This window comes from Salmo salar, chromosome 05 (genome assembly GCF_965601325.2).
Source record: "Salmo salar chromosome 05, fSalSal1, whole genome shotgun sequence".
Taxonomy (NCBI): Eukaryota; Metazoa; Chordata; class Actinopteri; order Salmoniformes; family Salmonidae; genus Salmo; species Salmo salar.
In genome coordinates this window covers 70,754,209-70,777,500 of record NC_138295.1, presented here as the reverse complement: position 1 = coordinate 70,777,500, position 23,292 = coordinate 70,754,209, and the positions used below count along the sequence as shown (strand labels likewise).

The following is a 23,292-nucleotide window of genomic DNA, read 5'->3' as shown; positions in this document are numbered from 1 at the left end:
TCTCTCTCTCTCTCTCTCTCGTCCGTCTCTCTCTCTCTCTCTCTCTCCTCCGTCTGTCTCTCTCTCTCTCTCTCTTCCGTCTGTCTCTCTCTCTCTCTCTCTCTCTCTTCCTCGTCTCTCTCTCTCTCTCTCTCCTCCGTCTCTCTCTCTCTCCTCCGTCTCTCTCTCTCCTCCGTCTCTCTCTCTCATCTCCATCTCCATCTCACCTCCCTCTATATTTCTCTCACCTCCCTCTATATTTCTCTCTCTCTCCTCCCTCTATCTTTCTTTCTCTCTCTCTCCTCCCTCTATCGTTCTCTCTCTCTTTCCTCCCTCTATCGTTCTCTCTCTCTTTCCTCCCTCTATCGTTCTCTCTCTCTTTCCTCCCTCTATCGTTCTCTCTCTCTCTTTCCTCCCTCTATCTTTCTCTTTAACCTCCCTCTATCTTTTCCACATGGAAAAGAAAGAAAGCAAGTTAGACGCCATAGAGAGGGAAGTAGCATGCATGGATGCACATACAGACACACACGCGCACGCACACACAGCTGAGGGAAATGGAGGCAGGATACATGGTGTCAGTGAGTGTATCACTGTTTCCCTTTTTGCTCAGACCATTATACCTGCTGCTGTAGTGTAAACCTCCCTAAGGAAGCCCATTGTTTCAGAACACTCAGGCTATCCCTCAGCCCTTGTAGGGAGTCATTAAAAACTGCTCCTATTCAGTTGGGAGAGGAAGTCAGACAAAGAGGAGATACAGTACTTCAGGGAACAGTCCTGAGTGGCCTGTTAAAGTCTATAGTCAGGTATTTGACTTGTCTTAATGAATTGTATCAGTGCTCCATTAAGGTACTCTTTATAATCCAGGCTGTATCACAACTGGCCGTGATTGAGAGTCCCATAGGGAGGCGCACAATTGGCTCAGCGTCGTCCAGGTTTGGCTGGTTTGTAGGCCATCATTATAATTAAGAATTTGTTCTTAACTGACTTGCCTAGTTAAATAAAGGATTTTTTAAACATTTTTATAATAATGGCACCTATGACATCTACTTTACAATGTGTGAACTAATAGCCATTTACATCCTAAGTAATTCCTTCAGTCTTGAATGTCTATAGGGCACATGCATGTTAATGATGACTTACAGAGCCTTTTAAACAGCACTTAAATGGTTATTGAAGTGTCACTCAATTCTCTAACCAACACCATTCACCCTCTACCCCCATTGGCCCAACACCAAATAATTATATTTATTGATATTGGGCCAACTCCAAACATTTTATTTCCTGGTGTATTTTAACACTAGGAATAGGATTGCTAATGTATTGGGGTTGCAGAGGGTGACAAGGACACACGACCTTGTCTGGGGTCAGCTCTCATCGCCATGGTGATAAATCAGGAGAATTCTGGACGGCCATTAAGATGACATCTATTAGACATGACAGATGCAATTGAACTATTAATAAATTGTGTCAAGTGTGATGTTCATAGGACTAATTGACCTCTGGGCAGCTTATTAGAGATAGTTTTCTAACAAAGATGAAATGTTAAGGTGCAAGAAAGAGTTTTCTTTCACGCCCATTTATTATCTGAATCATTCTACGTTGTTCTACTCAGTATTGAGTTCATGTATAATGTTCATTATTGACGACACTCTGCAATGCTAAAATAATATTGTTCATTCACTAAGTTTATACGTTAATCGTTGATTTAGACGCTCACACTCACACACAACACACACACTCTCCTCCAGCACACACAACACACACACTCTCATCCCGACAGTCAAAATCCAGCCAGCATCCCATACAGCGAAGACCGCATCGGTCACTAAAGGTCACAGTAGGATCACTCTAAAGGTCACAGTAGGATCACTCTAAAGGTCAGTGGTCAGTAACTCACAGAAGACTTTGAGCTGTGTGATGGCCTCGCCGACCCCGGCAGGGCCAGCAGTGACCTGGCAGTAGAAGGGCAGCTGGTCCTCCACCGCCACGGGGGAGATAGTCAGAGAGAAGTCCCTTCCCATGGTCACTCTGTCGGACAGACGTGTTCCCTCATCACTCTTCCCCTCGCCGCCCGACACGGAGCGGAACGCAACACGCTTCCTGGTGCCACCCTCCTCCTGGTGAGGGGAAGAGGAGAGAGGGGAAGAGGAGAGAGGGGGAGAGGAGAGAGGGGAAGGGGAGAGAGGGGAAGAGGAGAGAGGGGAGAGGGGGAGAGGAAGAAGAGGGAAAGAGAGAGGGGAGGGAGAGAGAGGAGGGAGATTAGAGAGAGTGAAGTAGAGAAATGAGATGAAAAACAATCAGGGTGGTGAGAGGGGAAGAGGAGAGAGGGGAAGGGGTAGATGGCCAGAGAGGAAATGTTTTTCACAAGTTCAATAAACAACACAGACACTTCACAGAGATATGTACAGCGCCTTCTGAAAGTATTCAGACCACTTGACCTTTTCCGCATTTTGTTACATTACAGCCTTATTCTAAAATTGATTTAATAGTTTTCCCCCCTCATCAATCTACACACAATAACCCATAACGAAAAAGCAAAAACAGATTTGTTGAATTTTTTGCCAATGTATTAACAAAAAAAAACTGAAATATCACATTTACAAGTATTCAGACTCTTTACTCAGTACTTTGCTGAAGCACTTTGGTAGCGATTACATGGGGAGTTTCTCCCATTCTTCTTTGCAGATCCTCTCAAGCTCTGTCAGGTTGGATGGGGAGCGTCGCTGCACAGCTATTTTCAGGTCTCTCCAGAGATGTTTGATCAGGTTCAAGTCCGGGCTCTGGCTGGGCCACTCAAAGACATTCCGAGACTTGTCTCGAAACCACTCCTGCAATGTCTTGACTGTGTGCTTAGGGTCAGTGTTCTGTTGGAAGGTGAACCTTCGCCCCAGTCTGAGGTTTTAATCAAGGATCTCTTTGTACTTTGCTCCGCTCATCTTTCCCTTGATCCTGACTAGTCTCTCAGTGCCAAAATCATGATGGTGCCACCACCACACTTCACCTACAGACGTGACGCTTGGCATTCAGGCCAAAGAGTTCAATCTTGGTTTCATCAGACCAGAGAATCTTGTTTCTCATGGTCTGAGAGTTCTTTAGATGCCCTTTGGCAAACTCAAAGCGGAGTGGCTTCCGTCTGGCAACTCTACCATTAAGGCCTGATTGGTGGAGTGCTGCAGAGATGGTTGTTCTTCTGGAAGGTTCACCCATCTCCACAGATAAACTCTGGAGCTCTGTCAGAGTGATCATCTGGTTCTTCGTCACCTTCCTGACCAAGGCCCTTCTCTCCCGATTGCTCAGTTTGGCTGGGCGGCCAGCTATGGGAAGAGTCTTGGTGGTTCCAAAATTCTTCCATTTAAGAATGATGGAGGCCACTGTGTTCTTAGGGACCTTCAACGCTGCAAAATGTTTTTGGTACCCTTCACCAGGTCTATGACTTTACAAAATCCTGCCTCGGAGCTCTACGGACAATTCCTTCGACCTCGTGGCTTGGTTTTTGCTCTGACATACACTGTTAACTGTGGGACCTTATATAGACAGGTGTGTGCCTTTCCAAATCATGTCCAATCAATTGAATTTACCACAGGTGGACTCAATCAAGTTGCAGAAACATCTCAAGGATTATCAATGGAAACAGAATGCACCTGAGCAAAATTTTGAGTCTCATAGCAAAGGGTCTGAATGCTTAGGTAAATAAGTTATTTTAGTTTTTTAGCAAATTAGCAAAAATGTCTAAAAACCTGTTTTCGCTTTGTCATTATGGGGTATTGTGTGTAGATTGATGAGGGAAAAATGTTTCAGTGGTTCTGCCGAATACAGAGAGTCAAAAGATATTAGGCCAAAGTGCACCAACTCCACATGAAAAAATACAACAAAAAATACTGGATAAATACTATAGTAAATACCGCAGTGTTTTTGCGGTATTTACTGTAGCATTCCCTACAGTATAGTGTTTTTGCGGACAAAAGTCTGTAGTAAATTCTGTAGTATACTGTAGTATTTACTGTTAACTATAGTATAAATACTGTAGTAAAAGAAAACTGTAGTATATACTATAGTAATTAATGTAGTGTTTTGCAGATTGTAGTATACTGTAGTATTTACTGTAGTGTTTTTACGGACATTACTGTGGTGTTTCCTATAGCGTTTTTGTTTTATTATCTTTGACATAGAAGTGGAGGCTTTCTCTTTGTATGGAACACAAAATTACGGTCCATACTTGGCATGTAGGTTTCTCAATTAAGGGTGGCACAAATTGGGATATGTGGAGGGGAATGGGCAGGGTATATGGAAATTAAATACTGTAGTATTTACTGTAGTGTTTTTGTGGATATTACTGTAGTATTTAGTACAGTGTTTCTTTTGCAGATAATACTGTAGTATTTACTATAGTATTCTACAGTATAGTACAACATCTAGTATAGTAAGTACTATACATTATCGAGGGATACTACAGTGTATCACATTACCTCTACCTACATGTACAAATTACCTCGACTAACCTGTACTAGCCCCGCACATTGACTCAGTACCGGTACCCCCTGTATATAGCCTCGTTATTGTTATGTCATTTTATTGTGTTACTTTTGATTTATTTGTTACTTTAGTTTATTTAGTCAATATTTTCTTAACTTTATTTATTGAAGTGCATTGTTGGTTAAGGGCTTGTAAGTAAGCATTTCACTGTAAGGTCTATACCTGTTGTATTCGGCGCATGTGACAAATACAATTTGATTTGATTTGATTTGGGTATTTAGTATTCTACAGTATACTACAGTTTACTACTGAATTCTATAGTAAGCACTGTAGTATTATATAGTAAACTGTAGTATTTTTTTTTATGTGGGAAGCCAGGAGTAAAGTAGTAGGAGACTTACAATGAACCACTCTACGATGTTGTTCGGGGAGGGAGGGATTTTGAAGGTGCAGGGCAGACTGGCTGACTCTCCCTTGATCACCTCCACCTTGGGAGTCACTGTCACTGTCACGACGGCCCAGCACACTGCAGAGAGAGAGAGATAGAGACAGGGAGAAGGAGAGAGAGAGAGGGAGGGAGAGGGGGAGAGGGAAAGAGGGAGAGGGAAAGAGGGAGAGGGAAAGAGAGGGAGGGAGAGGGAAAGAGGGAGAGGGAGAGGGAAAGAGAGGGAGGGAGAGGGAAAGAGAGGGAGGGAGAGAGAGAGAGGGAGAGGGAAAGAGAGGGAGGGAGAGGGAAAGAGAGGGAGGGAGAGGGAGAGAGGGAGAGGGAAAGAGGGAGAGGGAGAGGGAGAGAGATGGAGAGGGAAGGAGAGGGAGGGAGAGGGAAGGAGAGGGAGAGGGAGAGAGGGAGGGAGAGGGAGAGGGAAAGAGAGGGAGGGAGAGGGAAAGAGAGGGAGGGAGAGGGAAAGAGAGGGAGGGAGAGGGAAAGAGAGGGAGGGAGAGGGAAAGAGAGGGAGGGAGAGGGAAAGAGAGGGAGGGAGAGGGAGAAGGAGAGAGGGAGGGAGAGGGAAAGAGAGGGAGGGAGAGGGAAAGAGAGGGAGGGAGAGGGAAAGAGAGGGAGGGAGAGGGAAAGAGAGGGAGGGAGAGGGAAAGAGAGGGAGGGAGAGGGAGAAGGAGAGAGGGAGGTGATGATTAGTTATTGAGGCACTTTCACATTATTATGTTGAGTTTAAATACACACGTTTTTATGTCAAACACCTATAACTATATAAAAACGAGTCTAAAACAAAATAGGAAAGTTCAAAGAACAGCATAAGATAAGACGAGAGAATGTTTGCTGATGGGAAAGGCAAGGGGGCCACCAAAAGGTGTAACGTTACATACACATGCCACACACTGTTCAACGCTCCATATCAAAGATGTGTGTGTGGCATGTTACGTAACACACACACACACACACACACACACACACACACACACACACACACACACACACACACACACACACACACACACACACACACACACACACACACACACACACACACACACACACACACACACACACACACACACACACACACACACACACACACACACACAGACCAGTCAGGGCAATGGAAAGAAGGAGAGAGCGATTGATGAGAGGGAAAGGATGGAGGGAGGTAAATAGATGGGTGTGGATTCCAGCTGTGGAGTTGAGTCCAGATTGTCCGTCCTTTAACTGAACCTACCAGCTCCTGTAATTAAATGAAGCCTACAGATGTGTGTGTATGTGTCTGTGTTTGCATAAAGCCCTGAGCTTCTGATCGTTTCAAAAGAAAGGTAAAAAAGTGAAGACAGCTGAGTGGCGTCCAGGCAGGTCTTTATCAGTGCTGGAGCACACCTTTCCTGTGATGTCCCAGACAGATAACACACACAGATAAACAAACAGACAGACAACAGCAAGAGGCAACAGTCTGTGACTAACCCCAAACACACCTTATACTCACTGAGAGACACAAAACCACACACTGAGAAAAACAGTGTCTTTCTAAACATGGTACAGGGACAACACGTCATGCTGGGATTGTGCCATTCCCAGAGGTACATCTTCAAGGACCACACAAGGCCTTGTCAGGTGCAAATCTCCATGTATGAAAACGACTGTACTGTTGCGTATGAAATGAAGATTGGCCATTTTCATAGTAATGAACAAACAGCCTGACAGACGGTTTATTGAGGACAGAGTAGAACACAATGTGTAGAATATAGAAGGATACTCTAAGTCAGAAAGAACAGAGTGACCTTTCTGGCAGGCAGCTCAGTGGAGTCTACATTCAACTGGAACATTAGGATGCACACAGTGTCTTAGATATCAATGAGAGAAGGGGGGAGAGAGAGAGAGAGAGAGAGAGAGAGAGAGAGAGAGAGAGAGAGAGAGAGGTAGATGGACAGAGAATGGTTCCTGGGGGGATAGTGACAGTGGGGAGGTCTCACCCCTCTCCCTGCTACCATTCCCCACTCTACTCCCCAGCATGCAGTAACAGTGGGGAGGTCTCTCACTGCTACCATTCTCCACTCTGCTCCCCAGCAGACAGTGACAGTGGGGAGGTCTCTCCCTGCTACCATTCTCCACTCTGCTCCACAGCATGCACTAACAGTGGGGAGGTCTCTCCCTGCTACCATTCTCCACTCTGCTCCCCAGCATGCAGTAACAGTGGGGAGGTCTCTCACTGCTACCATTGTCCACTCTGCTCCCCAGCATGCAGTGACAGTGGGGAGGTCTCTCCCTGCTACCATTCTCCACTCTGCTCCCCAGCAGACAGTAACAGTGGGGAGGTCTCTCACTGCAACCATTCTCCACTCTGCTCCCCAGCATGCAGTAACAGTGGGGAGGTCTCTCCCTGCTACCATTCTCCACTCTGCTCCACAGCATGCAGTAACAGTGGGGAGGTCTCTCCCTGCTACCATTCTCCACTCTGCTCCCCAGCATACAGTAACAGTGGGGAGGTCTCTCCCTGCTACCATTCTCCACTCTGCTCCCCAGCATGCAGTAACAGTGGGGAGGTCTCTCCCTGCTACCATTCTCCACTCTGCTCCACAGCATGCAGTTAGAGTGGGGAGGTCTCTCACTGCTACCATTGTCCACTCTGCTCCACAGCATGCACTAACAGTGGGGAGGTCTCTCCCTGCTACCATTCTCCACTCTGCTCCCCAGCAGACAGTAACAGTGGGGAGGTCTCTCCCTGCTACCATTCTCCACTCTGCTCCACAGCATGCAGTAACAGTGGGGAGGTCTCTCCCTGCTACCATTCTCCACTCTGCTCCACAGCATGCACTAACAGTGGGGAGGTCTCTCCCTGCTACCATTCTCCACTCTGCTCCACAGCATGCAGTTAGAGTGGGGAGGTCTCTCACTGCTACCATTGTCCACTCTGCTGCACAACATGCAGTAACAGTGGGGAGGTCTCTCCCTGCTACCATTCTCCACTCTGCTCCACAGCATGCACTAACAGTGGGGAGGTCTCTCCCTCCTACCATTCTCCACTCTGCTCCACAGCATGCAGTAACAGTAGTCTGGGAGATCAGGCTACAATAGAAGAGGCTACATTAATATCCATTTGGGATTCATTCAGTGCCGTCTATGTCTAATAAAAACCTCCATATACTATTAGGCCTTGGCATTCATAGCCGTGTGTGATGTTGTGGTCACTAGCTAAAGTGGCAAGTATCACTACAATGAATCTGCTACTATTTCTAATGACATGTAGACTGTGTGCTAACAGGATCAGGCCTGTTCAGTATGGTACAGTTGACCTTACGCTGTAGTATTCCATACTATGTAGAAGACATACACACACTGACAGCCTTACATAATAGGTCAGGGGAGATCTTTACTGGATACACTTACACACATGACTGCAAAATATCATCAAATCAAATCAAATGGTATTTGTCACATGCGCCGAATACAACAGGTGTAGACCTTACAGTAAAATGCTTACTTACAAGCTCTTAACCAATAATGCATTTTTAAGAAAAATAAGTCTTTAAGTATTTACTAAATAAACCGGTACAGAGTCAATGTGCGGGGGTACAGGTTAGTCGAGGTAATTGAGGTAATATGTACATGTACACACTTAGACGAGGTACAATCACGATTATCCTACCAACAGGACATCAAAAACTGTAATATCCTATGTTTCACGGAATCGTGGCTGAATGACGACATGGATATTCAGCTAGCGGGATACACGCTGCACCGGCAAGATAGAACAGCAGACTCCGGTAAGACGAGGGGGGGCGGTCTGTGCATATTTGTAAACAACAGCTGGTGCACGAAATCTAAGGAAGTCTCTAGATTTTGCTAACCGGAAGTAGAGTATATTGTGATAAATTGCAGGCCACACTACTTGCCTACAGAGTTTTCAGCTAAACTTTTTGTGGCTGTTTATTTACCACCACAGACAGATGCTGGCACTAAGACCGCACTCAGTCAGCTGTATAAGGAAATAAGCAAACAGGAAACCACTCACTCAGAGGCGGCGCTCCTAGTGGCCGGAGACTTTAATGCAGGGAAACTTAAATCAGTTCTACCAAATTTCTATCAACATGTTAAATGTGCAACCAGAGGGAAAAAAACTTCTAGATCACCTGTACTCCACACCACACAGAGAGGCGTACAAAGCTCTCCCTCGCCCTCCATTTGGTAAATCCGACCACAACTCTATCCTCCTGATTCCTGCTTACAAGCAAAAATTAAAGCAGGAAGCACCAGTGACTCGGTCTATAAAAAAGTGGTCAGATGAAGCAGATGCTAAACTACAAGACTGTTTTGCTATCACAGACATGAACATGTTCCGGGATTCTTCCGATGGCATTGAGGAGTACACCACATCAGTCACTGGCTTCATCAATAAGTGCATCGAGGACGTTGTCCCCACAGTGACTGTACGTACATACCCCAACCAGAAGCCATGGATTACAGGCAACATTCGCACTGAGCTAAAGGGTAGAGCTGCCGCTTTCAAGGTGCGGGACTCTAACACGGAAGCTTACAAGAAATCCTGCTATGCCCTGCGCCGAACCATCAAACAGGAAAATCGTAAATACAGGGCTAAGATTGAATCGTACTTCACTGGCTCCGACGCTCGTCTTATGTGGCAGGGCTTGCAAACTATTACAGACTACAAAGGGAAGCACAGCCACGAGCTGCCCAGTGACACGAACCTACCAGACGAGCTTAATCACTTCTATGCTCGCTTCGAGGCAAGCAACACTGAGGCATGCATGAGAGCATCAGCTGTTCCGGACGACTGTGTGATCACGCTCTCCGTAGCCGACGTGAGTAAGACCTTGAAACAGGTCGACATACACAAGGCTGCGGGGCCAGACGGATTACCAGAACGTGTGCTCCGGGCATGTGCTGACCAACTGGCAGGTGTCTTCACTTACATTTTCAACATGTCCCTGATTGAGTCTGTAATACCAACATGTTTCAAGCAGACCACCATAGTCCCTGTGCAAAAGAACACAAAGGCAACCTGCCTAAATGACTACAGACCCGTAGCGCTCACGTCCGTAGCCATGAAGTGCTTTGAAAGGTTGTATTGGCTCACAGCAACACCATTATCCCAGAAACCCTAGACCCACTCCAATTTTCATACCGCCCAAACAGATCCACAGATGATGCAATCTCTATTGCACTCCACACTGCCATTTCTCACCTGGACAAAAGGAACACTTATGTGAGAATGCTATTCATTGACTACAGCCCAGCGTTCAACACCATAGTACCCTCAAAGCTCATCACTAAGCTAAGGATCCTGGGACTAAACACCTCCCTCTGCAACTGGATCCTGGACTTCCTGATGGGCCGCCCCCAGGTGGTGAGGGTAGGTAGCAACACATCTGCCACGCTGATCCTCAACACTGGAGCTCCCCAGGGGTGCGTGCTCAGTCCCTTCCTGCACTCCCTGTTCACCCACGACTGCATGGCCAGGCACGACTCCAACACCATCATTAAGTTTGCAGACGACACAACAGTGGTTGGCCTGATCACCGACAACGACGAGACAGCCTATAGGGAGGAGGTCAGAGACCTGGCCAGGTGGTGCCAGAATAACAACCTATCCCTCAACGTAACCAAGACTAAGGAGATGATTGTGGACTACAGGAAAAGGAGGACCGAGCACGCCCCCATTCTCATCGACGGGGCTATATTGGAGCAGGTTGAGAGCTTCAAGTTCCTTGGTGTCCACAGCAACAACAAACTAGAATGGTCCAAACACCAAGACAGTCGTGAAGAGGGCACGACAAAGCCTATTACCCCTCAGGAAACTAGAAATGTTTGGCATGGGTCCTGAGATCTCCAAAGGTTCTACAGCTGCAACCTCGAGGCAGATAGCCATCTGATTAGCTGTTCAGGAGTCTTATGGCTTGGGTGTAGAACCTGTTAAGAAGCCTTTTGGACCTAGACTTGGCGCTCCAGTACCGCTTGCCGTGCGGTAACAGAGAGAACAGTCGATGACTAGGATGGCTGGAGTCTTTGGTAATTTTTAGGGCCTTCCTCCGACACCGCCTGGTATTGAGGTCCTGGATAGCAGGAAGCTTGCCCCAGTAATGTACTGGGCCGTACTCACTACCCTTTGTAGTGCCTTGCGGTCGGAGGCTGAGCAGTTGTCATACCAGGCGGTGATGAAACCAGTCAGGTTGCTCTGAGGACCCATGTCAAATCTTTTCAGTCTCCTGAGGGGGAATGGGCTTCTCCACTGAGAGAGTGGAGGAAAAGGTGTTCACATACAGAGAGTGGAGGAAAACGTCTTCACATACGGAGAGTGGAGGAAAATGTCTTCACATACAGAGAGTGGAGGAAAATGTCTTCACATACAGAGAGTGGAGGAAAACGTCTTCACATACAGAGAGTGGAGGAAAACGTCTTCACATACAGAGTGGAGGAAAACGTCTTCACATACAGAGAGTGGAGGAAAACGTCTTCACATACAAAGAGTGGAGGAAAACGTCTTCACATACAGAGAGTGGAGGAAAACGTCTTCACATACAGAGAGTGGAGGAAAACGTCTTCACATACAGAGAGTGGAGGAAAACGTCTTCACATACAGAGAGTGGAGGAAAACGTCTTCACATACAGAGAGTGGATTTACAGAATGAAACATGATCTGTGTGTGTGTGTGTGTGTGTGTGTGTGTGTGTGTGTGTGTGTGTGTGTGTGTGTGTGTGTGTGTGTGTGTGTGTGTGTGTGTGTGTGTGTAAAGAGAGAATACACTAGAGAGATAAATACTGCAGGAACACTGATGTAGTGTAGTGTGCAGTGAACTTGGACAGGAGCAGATTTGGGCATACTATTTTCAATTCATATCAGAATTAGCCTGTGGGAAAAGCTAGTTGGGTGTGTGGGTGGAGTGTTGGGAATATGGCTCCTGTTTGGTAGTGGTAATAAGGAGAGAGATGGGGATGAAAGGATGGTGTTGGTATGTTAGAGAGACAGAGAGAGGAGTTAAAATTAAAGGATACATCTCCCAGAACCTCAAATAACCCCTGGAATGGATAGAACATCGCTCAGAGATGCACAAATACGACATAACATAAAGAAAAAAAACATTGCGTGTGAGAGAGAAAGACAGAGAGAGAGAGAGAGATACGTTGCAGTGTGTGTGAGAGATTCCTCCAGGGTCAGACACCAAGACCCAATGTGACCCACACACTGCAGATAGAGGTCAGTGGTCAATCCATTTTAGAAATTCTCAGAAGAGATCTCTCTCTCTCCTCCCCCCCACCCACCCACCCACCCACCCTCCCTCCCTCCCTCCCCCTCCCTCTCTCTCTCTGCATGTCTAACTGGAAAGAGTGACCCTGTCTGAAGTGGTATGTTGTTGGCTGAAGAGTGTAGAAGTAGATAAAAACTTATTTGGCAACCCTGGTCTCATGCTATGACAAGGGTTTGAAGGGAGAAGTAGACTAAAATAACGCTATGTATGAGCCAACACCAACAACGCTCCTAACGAAGCGAGAGAGAATGAATGAGCACATGAAGTAGATACATCAGGAACCCTTACGCTATGCTCTTCAGTAGCTATTAGTGTCTAGAAGAGTAGGATTGATTGTCATGGGAAGAATACACAGGTAGTGTCTATGTGGGCTTGGGACTGTCACACCTAGCCAGCATGTCTGTCGGTCACTTCCTCTCTCCTGTCTCTCTTCTCTCTTTACTCTCTGTCTTCATGGCCTTCTCCACCCCCACCCCCAAGTCCCTCCATCCCTATTACCTCTCCTTCCCACTGGGCAAAAAGTGGTTGAACATCGTTTCCACTTCATTTTAGCAAAAAAAATAATTATATATATATATATATATATTTGATGACTTTGTATCAACGTGGAAAACTGATTGGATTTGCAAAAACGTCATTGATAAGGGATATTTTCTTTATTTCAAGGTGACAGGGTGACATTTGTTGTTGATTTCACGTTGAATTCATGTTAGTTGATAACTCAACAAGATGTAAATCAAAACTAGATTGTTGAACTGACGTCTGTACCCATTGGATTCTCTCTCTCTGCCAGGCCAAATACAGTCCGGTCTGATCAATGTACCTTAACCCTTGTGTTTTACCCATGAGGCAGCTGGGCAGACAGAGAGGGGCAATTATGGAGTAATTAGTGACTCCATGAACCAATCTGATCCCACAGCAGGAGCTCAAAAGAGTGTGTGTGTGTGTGTGTGTGTGTGTGTGTGTGTGTGTGTGTGTGTGTGTGTGTGTGTGTGTGTGTGTGTGTGTGTGTGTGTGTGTGTGTGTGTGTGTGTGTGTGTGTGTGTGTGTGTGTGTGTATGTTTTGGAGGGTGAAGGGTGTGCGTGGGTGTTTTTTAGTGTGTGTGTGAGGGGAGTGGGGTCTGTCTGTGTGAGTGGGTGGGTGGGTGGGTGGGGTGTGTATGTGGGAGGGGAAGTGGGGGTTTAGCTGCATGGGGGTCCCATTAACTGACGTGGGGTAGATAATCCGATTTACAGAAAACAAAGAGAAAGTGTGTGTGTAGTGTGTGTGTGTGGGGGGGGGACGACGAACAGATGGGAAATAGACGCTCCAACTGTGACCCACAGACACACTGACTGACATGGAGCACACACACACACACACACACACACACACACACACACACACACACACACACACACACACACACACACACACACACACACACACACACACTATTGATGAGCAACATAAGCTACACGAGTGGCGCTAGAACAACTAGAGTAGAGCTTCCACAAAGACATAGGCCCATACTGGAAGTCACATTGATAACACAAATCCCCTAGTTAAATAATGCACAATGGTACAGGAGCTCAATTGAGCTTAGTGTTTTAAGCTTTCCATGGTACAGTCCCTCATACATACTGTGTTACACAGTTAATGGGAGTACATCTGACTAAATCCTTCTAACATAGCACTGGCTTACGCACACACATGAACACACACACGCACACACACATGAACACACACGCACAAACGCACACACGCCGCACACACACAGCAGGAGCGGGAGCCCCTCATTATGAAAGGAACCAGCAGGATCCCCTCCTCAACCCTTTCTTTTCTTCTCTCGTTTCTTTTTATTTCTCTCTCTCTCTTTCCCTTGTTGTCTCCATACCTACTGTCGTATTCTGGACATCAAACTGAGTTTTTCATTCCCCTGCCTGCCTACTGCTCGGACTTTCCTGCTTTCATCCCCCTCTCTCAAACAGCATCTGAACACCCACAGGGCATCCTGTCTCTACTATCTCTCCCTATGTGTGAACATGTGTATGAGCGTGCCTGCATGTGTTTCTCAGTCACTATTCATAAGGCCTCTCTCTCATTGGCTCCAAAATGGACCTACTCACTGATAACTGTTAATGTGGCATTACTGTCTGTCCCACTTCATCCAAACAGTGCTGAATTTAAAATTCATTAAATTGAGATTAATGGCAAAATATAATGGCAAAATATAATTTTGTTTCGAGAACATTTCAGAAATCAATAAAAAAATTGGAGCTGTAATGTCTTGAGTCAATAAGTATTCAACCCCTTTGTTATGGGAAACCTAAATAAGTTCAGGAGTAAACATGTGCTTAACAAATCGCATAAGTTGCATGTACTCATTCCTCGTTCAATAATAGTGGATAATAAGATTTTTGAATGACTACCCCATATACCTGTACATAGCCCATCTATAAATAGCCCAAACAACTCCCACTTCCCCTACTGTATTTATTTATTTTACTCCTTTGCGCTCCTTTGCGTTGTCTCTAATTGGAGATCATACTTAAGTAGGGTTTTTTCCCACCTGGGTTTGTGGGAGATTGTTTTTTGAGTAGTGTATGTTTCACCTCTGCGTCACGGTTTGTTGTTTTGTTCTTTAGTTTACTTTGCACACTCATCTACTGTCAAATCTACCATTCCAGTGTTTTAATTTCTATATTGTATTTACTTCGCCACCATGGCCTATTTATTGCCTTTATCTCCCTTATCTCACCTCATTTGCTCACATTGTATATAGACTTATTTTTCTACTGTATTATTGACTGTATGTTTGTTTTACTCCATTCTGTGTTGTTATATGTGTCGAACTGCTTTGCTTTATCTTGGCCAGGTCGCAGTTGTAAATGAGAACTTGTTCTCAACTTGCCTACTTTGTTAAATAAAGGTGAAATAAAAAATAAATAAAAAATTAAAAATATCTGTACCCCACATATACAATTATCTGTAAGGTCCCTCAATCGAGTAATGCATTTCAAACACAGATTCAACCACAAAGACCAGGGAGGTTTTCAATGTGTCATGTCCTGACCATAGAAAGATGTTATTGTCACGTCCTGACCAGTATAAGGGTTATTTGTTATCGTAGTTTGGTCAGGACGTGGCAGAGGGTATTTTGTTTATGTGGTTCGGGGTGGTGATTTTTGTAGTAGGGTTTTTGATTTATTATTTCCGGGTTTTGGTCTATGTTTTGTATTTCTATGTTCTTTCTGGTTTGTGGTATTTCAATGTGTAGGTTCTGGGGGGTTGGACTCTCAATTGGAGGCAGGTGCTTTCTCGTTGCCTCTGATTGAGAGTCCTATATATGGGTAATTGTTTGGTGTAGTGCTGTGGGAGATTGTTTTGCCTGTGTGAGCATGACAAGACTGTTTTGTTGTTCGTGAGTTCTTCATTTTTTTGTTATTTTGGTGTTCACTTTATTTTAAAATAAATACAAGATGAGCATCCACATTCCTGCTGCGTTTTGGTCCTCCATTCCCGACGACAACCGTTACCGTTTTTTTCTATGGTAGAGTAGGTCAGGGCGTGACAGGTTTTTTTTCTATGTTTTCTATTTCTATGTTGTCAGGTTCTAGTTTTGTATTTCAATGTTGGGGTTTTGTTTGGGATGATCTCCAATTAGAGGCAGCTGGTCCTCGTTGTCTCTAATTGGAGATCATACTTAAGTAGGTTTTTTTTCCCCACCTGGGTTTGTGGGAGATTGTTTTTTGAGTAGTGTATGTTTCACCTCTGCGTCACGGTTTGTTGTTTTGTTCTTTAGTGTAGCTCAGTTGGTAGAGCATGGTGTTTGCAACGCATGGTGTTTGCAACGCCAGGGTTGTGGGTTCGATTCCCACGGGGGGCCAGTACGGGGGGAAAAAAAAAAAATTTATGAAATGAAATGTAAGTCGCTCTGGATAAGAGCGTCTGCTAAATGACTAAAATGTAAAATGTAAATGTAATGTTTATGTATTGCATAGTTTCACAGTGTAAATAAAATGTGGAACAACACACACGCTGCACTTTGGTCCGCTTCTCCTTACGACAACCGTGACACAATACCTCGCAAAGAAGGGCACCGATTGGTAGATGTGTACAAATAACAAAAAATTAGATGCTGAATATCCCTGAATATCCCTTTGAGCATATTAATTACACATTGGAAGGTGTATCAATGCAACGCATCCCTCAGTTGCCAGAGAGGAAGGAAACTGCTCAGGGATTTCATCATGAGGCCAATGGGGATTTTAAAACAGTTACAGAGATATGATAAAACTGAGGATGGATCAACGACATTGTAGTTACTCCACAATACTAACCTAAATGACAGAGTGAAAAGAAGGAAGCCTGTACAAAATAAAAATATTCTAAAACATGCATCCTGTTTGTAATACTGCAAAACATGTGGCAAAGAAATTAACTTTTTGTCCTGAATACAAAGCACTATGTTTGGGGCAAATCCAACACAACACAACACTGAGTACAACTCTTCATATTTTCAAGTGTGGTGTAGGCTGCATCATATTATGAGTATGCTTGTCATCAGCAAGGACTAGGGAGTATTTTAAAGGATAAAAAGAAACAGAATAGAGCTAAGCACAGGAAACATCCGAGAGGAAAACCTGGTTCAGTCTGCTTTCCACCAGACACGGGAAGACAAATTCACCTTTCAGCAGGACAATAACCTAAAACACAAGGCCAAATCTACACTGGAGTTGCTTACCAAGACGACAGTGAATGTTCCTGAGTGACATAGTTATGTTTTGACTTAAATCGGCTTGAAGATCTACGGCAAGATTTGAAAATGGCTGTCTTGCAATGATCAACAACCAACTTGACAGCGTGTGAATAATTTTTAAAAGTATAATGTACAAATATTGTACATTCCAGTTGTGCAAAGCTCTTAGAGACTTACCCCAAAAGACACAGCTGTAATCGCTGCCAAAGGTTCTTCTACAAAGTATTGACTCAGGGGTGTGAATACTTATGGAAATTAGATATTTCTGTATTGCATTTTCAATGAAGTTTAAAAAATGTGTAAAAACGTTTTCACTGTCATTATGGGGTATTGGGTGTAGATGGTAAGATTTTGTTTTATTTAATCCTTTTTTGAATTCAGGCTGGAACAACAAAATGTGGAATAAGTCAAGGGGCACTGTAGCATATACGATACAGCAGGATGATTAATGATGTGTGTGATACAGATGTAGGTATGTAATATATACATTAAAGTGTTGGTGGGAGAGAACTGCTGAATCCTAATGGTTCAGTCAAACTGGCATCCCATACTGATGTGTCATATAGAACATATAACATACAGGGTGTTTCTCAATATGCATACTAGAGAGCATCCGAGAGCATTCTCCGAGGACGATCTCTTGAGTACGGTCTTGTGAGGACGAGAGTGTGGATAACACTCCCCCTACTGTATTACCTCACGCTGCACCTCCCCATTCAATGAACCTTCTTCCAGCCAGAACAATGGCAACAATAGAGACTAAACAAGATATGCACAAAGCAAATGTTTTACTTCATAACTATAAGCTAGCTATATGTGAATCGTAATAATGTAGCTAACTAGATAGTTTAACTGGCAAAAATTAACTAAAACTGATGTTTTGCAAGTTGGATATCAATTCTTCTTCTGTAGATAGCTAACAATTATTTGTGGCAATCTGGCTAGCTAACAGTAGTAGCTAGCCAGTTAGCCCTATTGACTTATAACGGTCTCTAACAGTAGAAGCTAGCCAGTTAGCCCTATTGACTTATAACGGTCTCTAACAGTAGTAGCTAGCCAGTTAGCCCTATTGACTTATAACGGTCTTGCGATCCATGATACGTAGGCAGGTAAACATGCCAAAATTAACACAGCATTTATTTATTAACATATCAAGAAAAAATATTGTAGTCAGGCAACATATGAGATGTAAAAAGGGAACATTTCATTCCAAGTGTATTTTCTCTCGATTCAGCTCAAATAATGGCCACCATTGATTGCATAATTTTTTTAATGGTTGCGTCATATTTCATTGCATACTTTCCATTGAAGCTTGCATCGATGCATGCTTCAAAATTTGGACAAACAGAATACGTATTAGAGAAGTGCCCTCCGTGCTCCGTTTCGCATACTTTGATTTGAACTCATACTCCAACCCTCCCCTTGCTCCAATTGGCGTGCTCGGAGCACAGTAGTATGCATTTTGAGAAACACACATAGAATCACGTTATAGGAACATTCTGACTGGCTGTGTATGAAAACCCCGATAAAGTGGACACAGCTAGACAACCAAAAGAGCAATGTGAAATGGAGAAGAGAGGAAGGTCAATGTGTGTGTGTGTGTGTGTGTGTGTGTGTGTGTGTGTGTGTGTGTGTGTGTGTGTGTGTGTGTGTGTGTGTGTGTGTGTGTGTGAGAGTGTGTTTGTGGTTTATGTGTGTGTGAGCGTGTGTGTGTGTGTGTGTGTGTGTGCGCGCGTGGTGTATGTGTGTGTGAGCGAGCGTGTGTGTGTGTGTGTGCATGTGTGTGTGTGCGCGTGGTGTATGTGTGTGAGCGTGTGTGTGTGTGAGTGTGTGTGTGTGTGTGTGTGGTTTATGTGTGTGTGAGCGTGTGTGTGTGTGTGTGTGTGAGCGTGTGTGTGTGCGTGTGTGTGCGCGCGTGGTGTATGTGTGTGTGAGCGTGTGTGTGAGCGTGTGTGTGTGTGTGTGTGTGTGTGTGTGTGTGTGCATGTGTGTGTGTGCGCGTGGTGTATGTGTGTGAGCGTGTGCGTGTGTGAGTGTGTGTGAGTGTGTGTGTTTTATGTGTGTGTGAGCGTGTGTGTGTGTGTGTGTGTGTGTGTGCGTGTCAGTCAATCCTTGACACTAACAGGATTAGTTGTGTTGTGCTTTGCCATTGGGTTGGCAAAACAAACACTGTCTCACAGCCTCAATGACACACACACACACACACACATCATTGAGACACACACTCACACACAGGCGCGCGCGCACACACACACACACACACACACACACACATCATGGAGACACACACAAATCACCTCAACCTCAGACAGTATATATTCTAGTGCAGCAGAAATGACTTCACAAGGCAGCAGGACTATTACTGCAATGATCACCATGCTCTGTTGTTGTGATGGAAACTATCGCCATGGTGATGGTGTTACTGACCCATGGGGGTCATCATTATGGGATGTCTATGACAGGGGTGTGGCAGTGTTCCCCGTGACATTTACACTGACACAGTAAACAGTCAAACCTCCATAGAGACCAGAGAGATACTCACTGTGATGGGGATTCACTCTGAAAAGAACTCAACTATTTATCTATCATTATTCTACTATTTGCAGAAAATGTACCACAACAATGCCTGTGGAACAATACTAGTAGCACTAGTGTCAACTGTAGTATCCTGTCCTGTATATCAACCAGCCAGCTCTTTTCACTGGTCACCCTCATATTTGGAATAGCTGAGTGCATAAGAAGCCTGGTGGGCTAAGTGGGCTCCGAGTGTGTGTGTGTGTGTGTGTGTGTGTGTGTGTGTGTGTGTGTGTGTGTGTGTGTGTGTGTGTGTGTGTGTGTGTGTGGTGGAGCGGGTCAGGCTGCCAGTGGCAGGGTGGGTCTTTGTAAGATCTGGCGTCCGTCAACACTACCGTGATGAGACAAGAACAGGTGCAGCTCAGGAACAACAGCTGCTGGCACACACACACACACACACACACACACACACACACACACACACACACACACACACACACACACACACACGCTAGCTTACAAAGGGAGCCACAGACAGACAGACAGACAGACAGAAAGAGAGAATAGAGGAAAGAGGGGGATGTGGAAAAATAAGTGAAACTACATGGTTACAAGCTTAATATAACAGAGACAGGAAACTAGCCACTGATACAGGCAGAGACGAACAAAGAACAACACGGAAAAGTGGAAATATGTTCGTTGGGGCGACTACTTTCTCATTCAAAGCTCCTGAATATTGAGCAGATTTCAGCCTCAGGGACTTTATTGCTGTGATGTCAAGCTAAGTGGTGACCTTTGGGGGAACACATTGATATGTATCAGATGCTAATGATGAGATCTGACATTTACCCATGAACTAGGATGAAAGAGAGGAGAGCCAAAGAGATGGAGGGATGAGATGGGATGGATGGAGAGGGGGAGAGAGACAGAGGGTTTTAGGGAGGGAGAAAGAGGTAGAGAGGGGTGGGTAGGAGGGTGGGGGATAATGCCCAACTTTGGGGTCCAGTGGGAGGGAAGAGGTAGATGGGATATAGGAGGGAGTGAGGGAGGTGGGTTATGCTGTCTAAATTTGAAGGAGCAGAGGAAGACAGATAAAAGGCAGATATACAGGCCAGGTCAGCTTCGGGAGTGAGGGTAGTAGGAGGAGTTAGAGAGGAGAAGGGGCTGGGGAGGAGGAGGAGTTAGAGAGGAGGAGGGGCTGGGGAGGAGGAGGAGTTAGAGAGGAGAAGGGGCTGGGGAGGAGGAGGAGTTAGAGAGGAGAAGGGGCTGGGGAGGAGGAGGAGTTAGAGAGGAGAAGGGGCTGGGGAGGAGGAGGAGTTAGAGAGGAGAAGGATGATAAATCTCCTGTGCCATCAGGGAGGTCTCTGTGTTGTTTTAATGTCTCGATGGAGAGGGTGTCTGACCGACAGTCACTCCTAAACTATGTCTAAGCACCAAAACGTCTAAGCACCAAAAGTATGTCTGTCTAGATTCTAAACCTCCTGGTGCTGAGCTGTGGTGAGAGATACTGGGACACCACATAGTCAACTAGAAGTTCATCTTAAATCAACTGAGGCACTTCCATCATTCAGCATACTGTTGTCACAAGACACTTAACGTTAGTGGGAACAACGCAGTTTAAAGTTAAACATAAGAGATTCTGTTTCTCCCTGATTTCACTAGTAGTCATTACTGTCCTCAGTGTATTCTAAACTAGGCTCTTTAATGGACATAATAACAGAAGACAATTCCCTTGCAAGAGACAATGATACTGGCAGGAACCAATTAAAGTAACCTTAGAACAGGACAGCAGACTAAAAGAGGCTTCTGTCTCCAGTCTCTATCATAAGTCCCTTCAGTCATAACTTGTGGTTGATTCTGATGATCTATTGTTGAAAGAAATGATATCTAGCAGCCATCCATTTTGATTCAAACATCCTCCGACCTTATCAAGGGTCACATTACAGCTGTTGTTCTAATGGGGTGTCTGCCTGGGTTGTTTTCATATGGTTGGTGGCTGTGTGTGTAAGATTAGGGTTTGTGTGTATCTGTGTGTGTGTGTGTGGTGTGTGTGTGTGTGTGTGTGTGTGTGTGTGTGTGTGTGTGTGTGTGTGTGTGTGTGTGTGTGTGTGTGTGTGTGTGTGTGTGTGTGTGTGTGTGTGTGTGTGTGTGTGTGTGTGTGGCCTGTCCCGGATGTAGATGCCACAGGGCACCCCTACACACCCCTACACCACAGCTACCGGAGGTGGTACAGACTGGCTGTCTGGTACAACAGCACCTGTGCCACCCTCACCCACACATACTGTCTTTGTGCAAACTGGAAACAGCATATCATGAGGCTGCATTTACTGGAAATCTTAGGAAAACGCTAGTGAAGTTTTATCAACACATCTCCTGTGCTACGCATTCATCGAGCACTCTTGGCCATCGCTACTCCCCTTCCGGTATGGCTACAAGGCCCTCCCCCGCCCTCCCTTCGGCAAATCAGATCACGCCTCCATTCTGCTCCTTCCCTCCTATAAGCAGAAACTTAAACAGGAAGCACCCGTGATAAGGACTGTTCAACATTGGTCTGACCAATGGGAATCTATGCTTCAAGATTGTTTTGATCACGCAGACTAGGATATGTATTGAAGTATACACTGACTCGGTGACTGAGTTCCTCAGGAAGTGCATAGAGGATGTTGTTCCCACTGTGACAATTACAACTTATCCAAACCAAAAACCATGGATAGATGGCAGCATTCGCACAAAACATCCTAAGCCGCGTCTTCAGAGCATGTGCAGACCAGCTGGCTGGAGTGTTTACAGACATATTCAATCTCTCCCTATCCCAGTCTGTTGTCCCCACTTGCTTCAAGATGCCCACCATTGTTCCTGTACGCAAGAATGTGAGGGTAGCTGAACTAAATGACTATCACCCCGTAGCACTCACTTCTGTCATAATGAAGTGTTTTGAGAGGCTAGTTAAGGATCATATCACCTCTACCTTACCCGACACCCACAACAATTGGCATACCGCCCTAACAGATCCGCGGATGATGCAATCGACCATCGCACTGCACACTGCCCTATCCCATCTGGACAAGAGTAATACCTATGTAAGAATGCTGTTCATCGACTACAGCTCAGCATTCAACACCATAGTGCCCTCCAAGCCCATCACTATGCTCGGGGCCCTGGGTCTGAACCCCGCCTTGTGCAACTGGGTCCTGGACTTCCTGACAAGCCAATTCCAGACTGTGAAGGTAGGCAAGAACAACTCCACTGATCCTCAACACGGGGGCCCCACATGGGTGCATGCTCAGCCCTCTCCTGTACTCCATATTCACCATGATTGCGAGGCCACGTACGTCTCCAAATCAATCATCAAGTTTGCAGACGACACAACAGCCACTAGAGCCACGGCCTGTTCACCCTGCTACCATCTAAAATCAATCAAATCAAATGTTATTTGTCACATGAGCCGAACACAAGTGCAGACTTTACCGTTTAACGCTTACTTACGAGCCCTTTCCAACAATGCAGTTAAAGGTAAGAAAATTAACAAATAGATAAAAGAAAATAGTAACACAATAAAATAACAATAACATGGCTATATACAGGCTATATATAAGATACCGAGTCCGTGTACTGGGGTACAAGGTCGTTGAGGAGATTGATTGAGTTAATATGTACATGTAGGTTTGGTTAGGTGATTGATTGAGGTAATATGTACATGTAGGTTTGGTTAGGTGATTGATAGAGGTAAGATGTACATGTAGGTTTGGTTAGGTGATTGATTGAGGTAATATGTACATGTAGGTTTGGTTAGGTGATTGATTGAGGTAATATGTACATGTAGGTTTGGTTAGGTGATTGATTGAGGTAATATGTACATGTAGGTTTGGTTAGGT

At 45.1% G+C, this 23,292-nt stretch overlaps 1 protein-coding gene across 2 annotated transcripts in view; it reads right to left on the bottom strand.

Moving 5' to 3' along the window:
* Window positions 1-23,292, bottom strand: part of LOC106605682 (basal cell adhesion molecule) — an 87,808-nt gene that overhangs the window by 18,436 nt on the left and 46,080 nt on the right. For both annotated transcript variants that reach the window (XM_014201572.3, XM_014201573.3), the window contains exons 2-3: window positions 4,854-4,978; window positions 1,877-2,096 (exon numbers count right to left, since the gene is read on the bottom strand). In XM_014201572.3, the coding sequence (XP_014057047.1) occupies window positions 1,877-2,096; window positions 4,854-4,978 (345 nt within the window). The remainder of the gene's footprint in view (window positions 1-1,876; window positions 2,097-4,853; window positions 4,979-23,292) is intronic.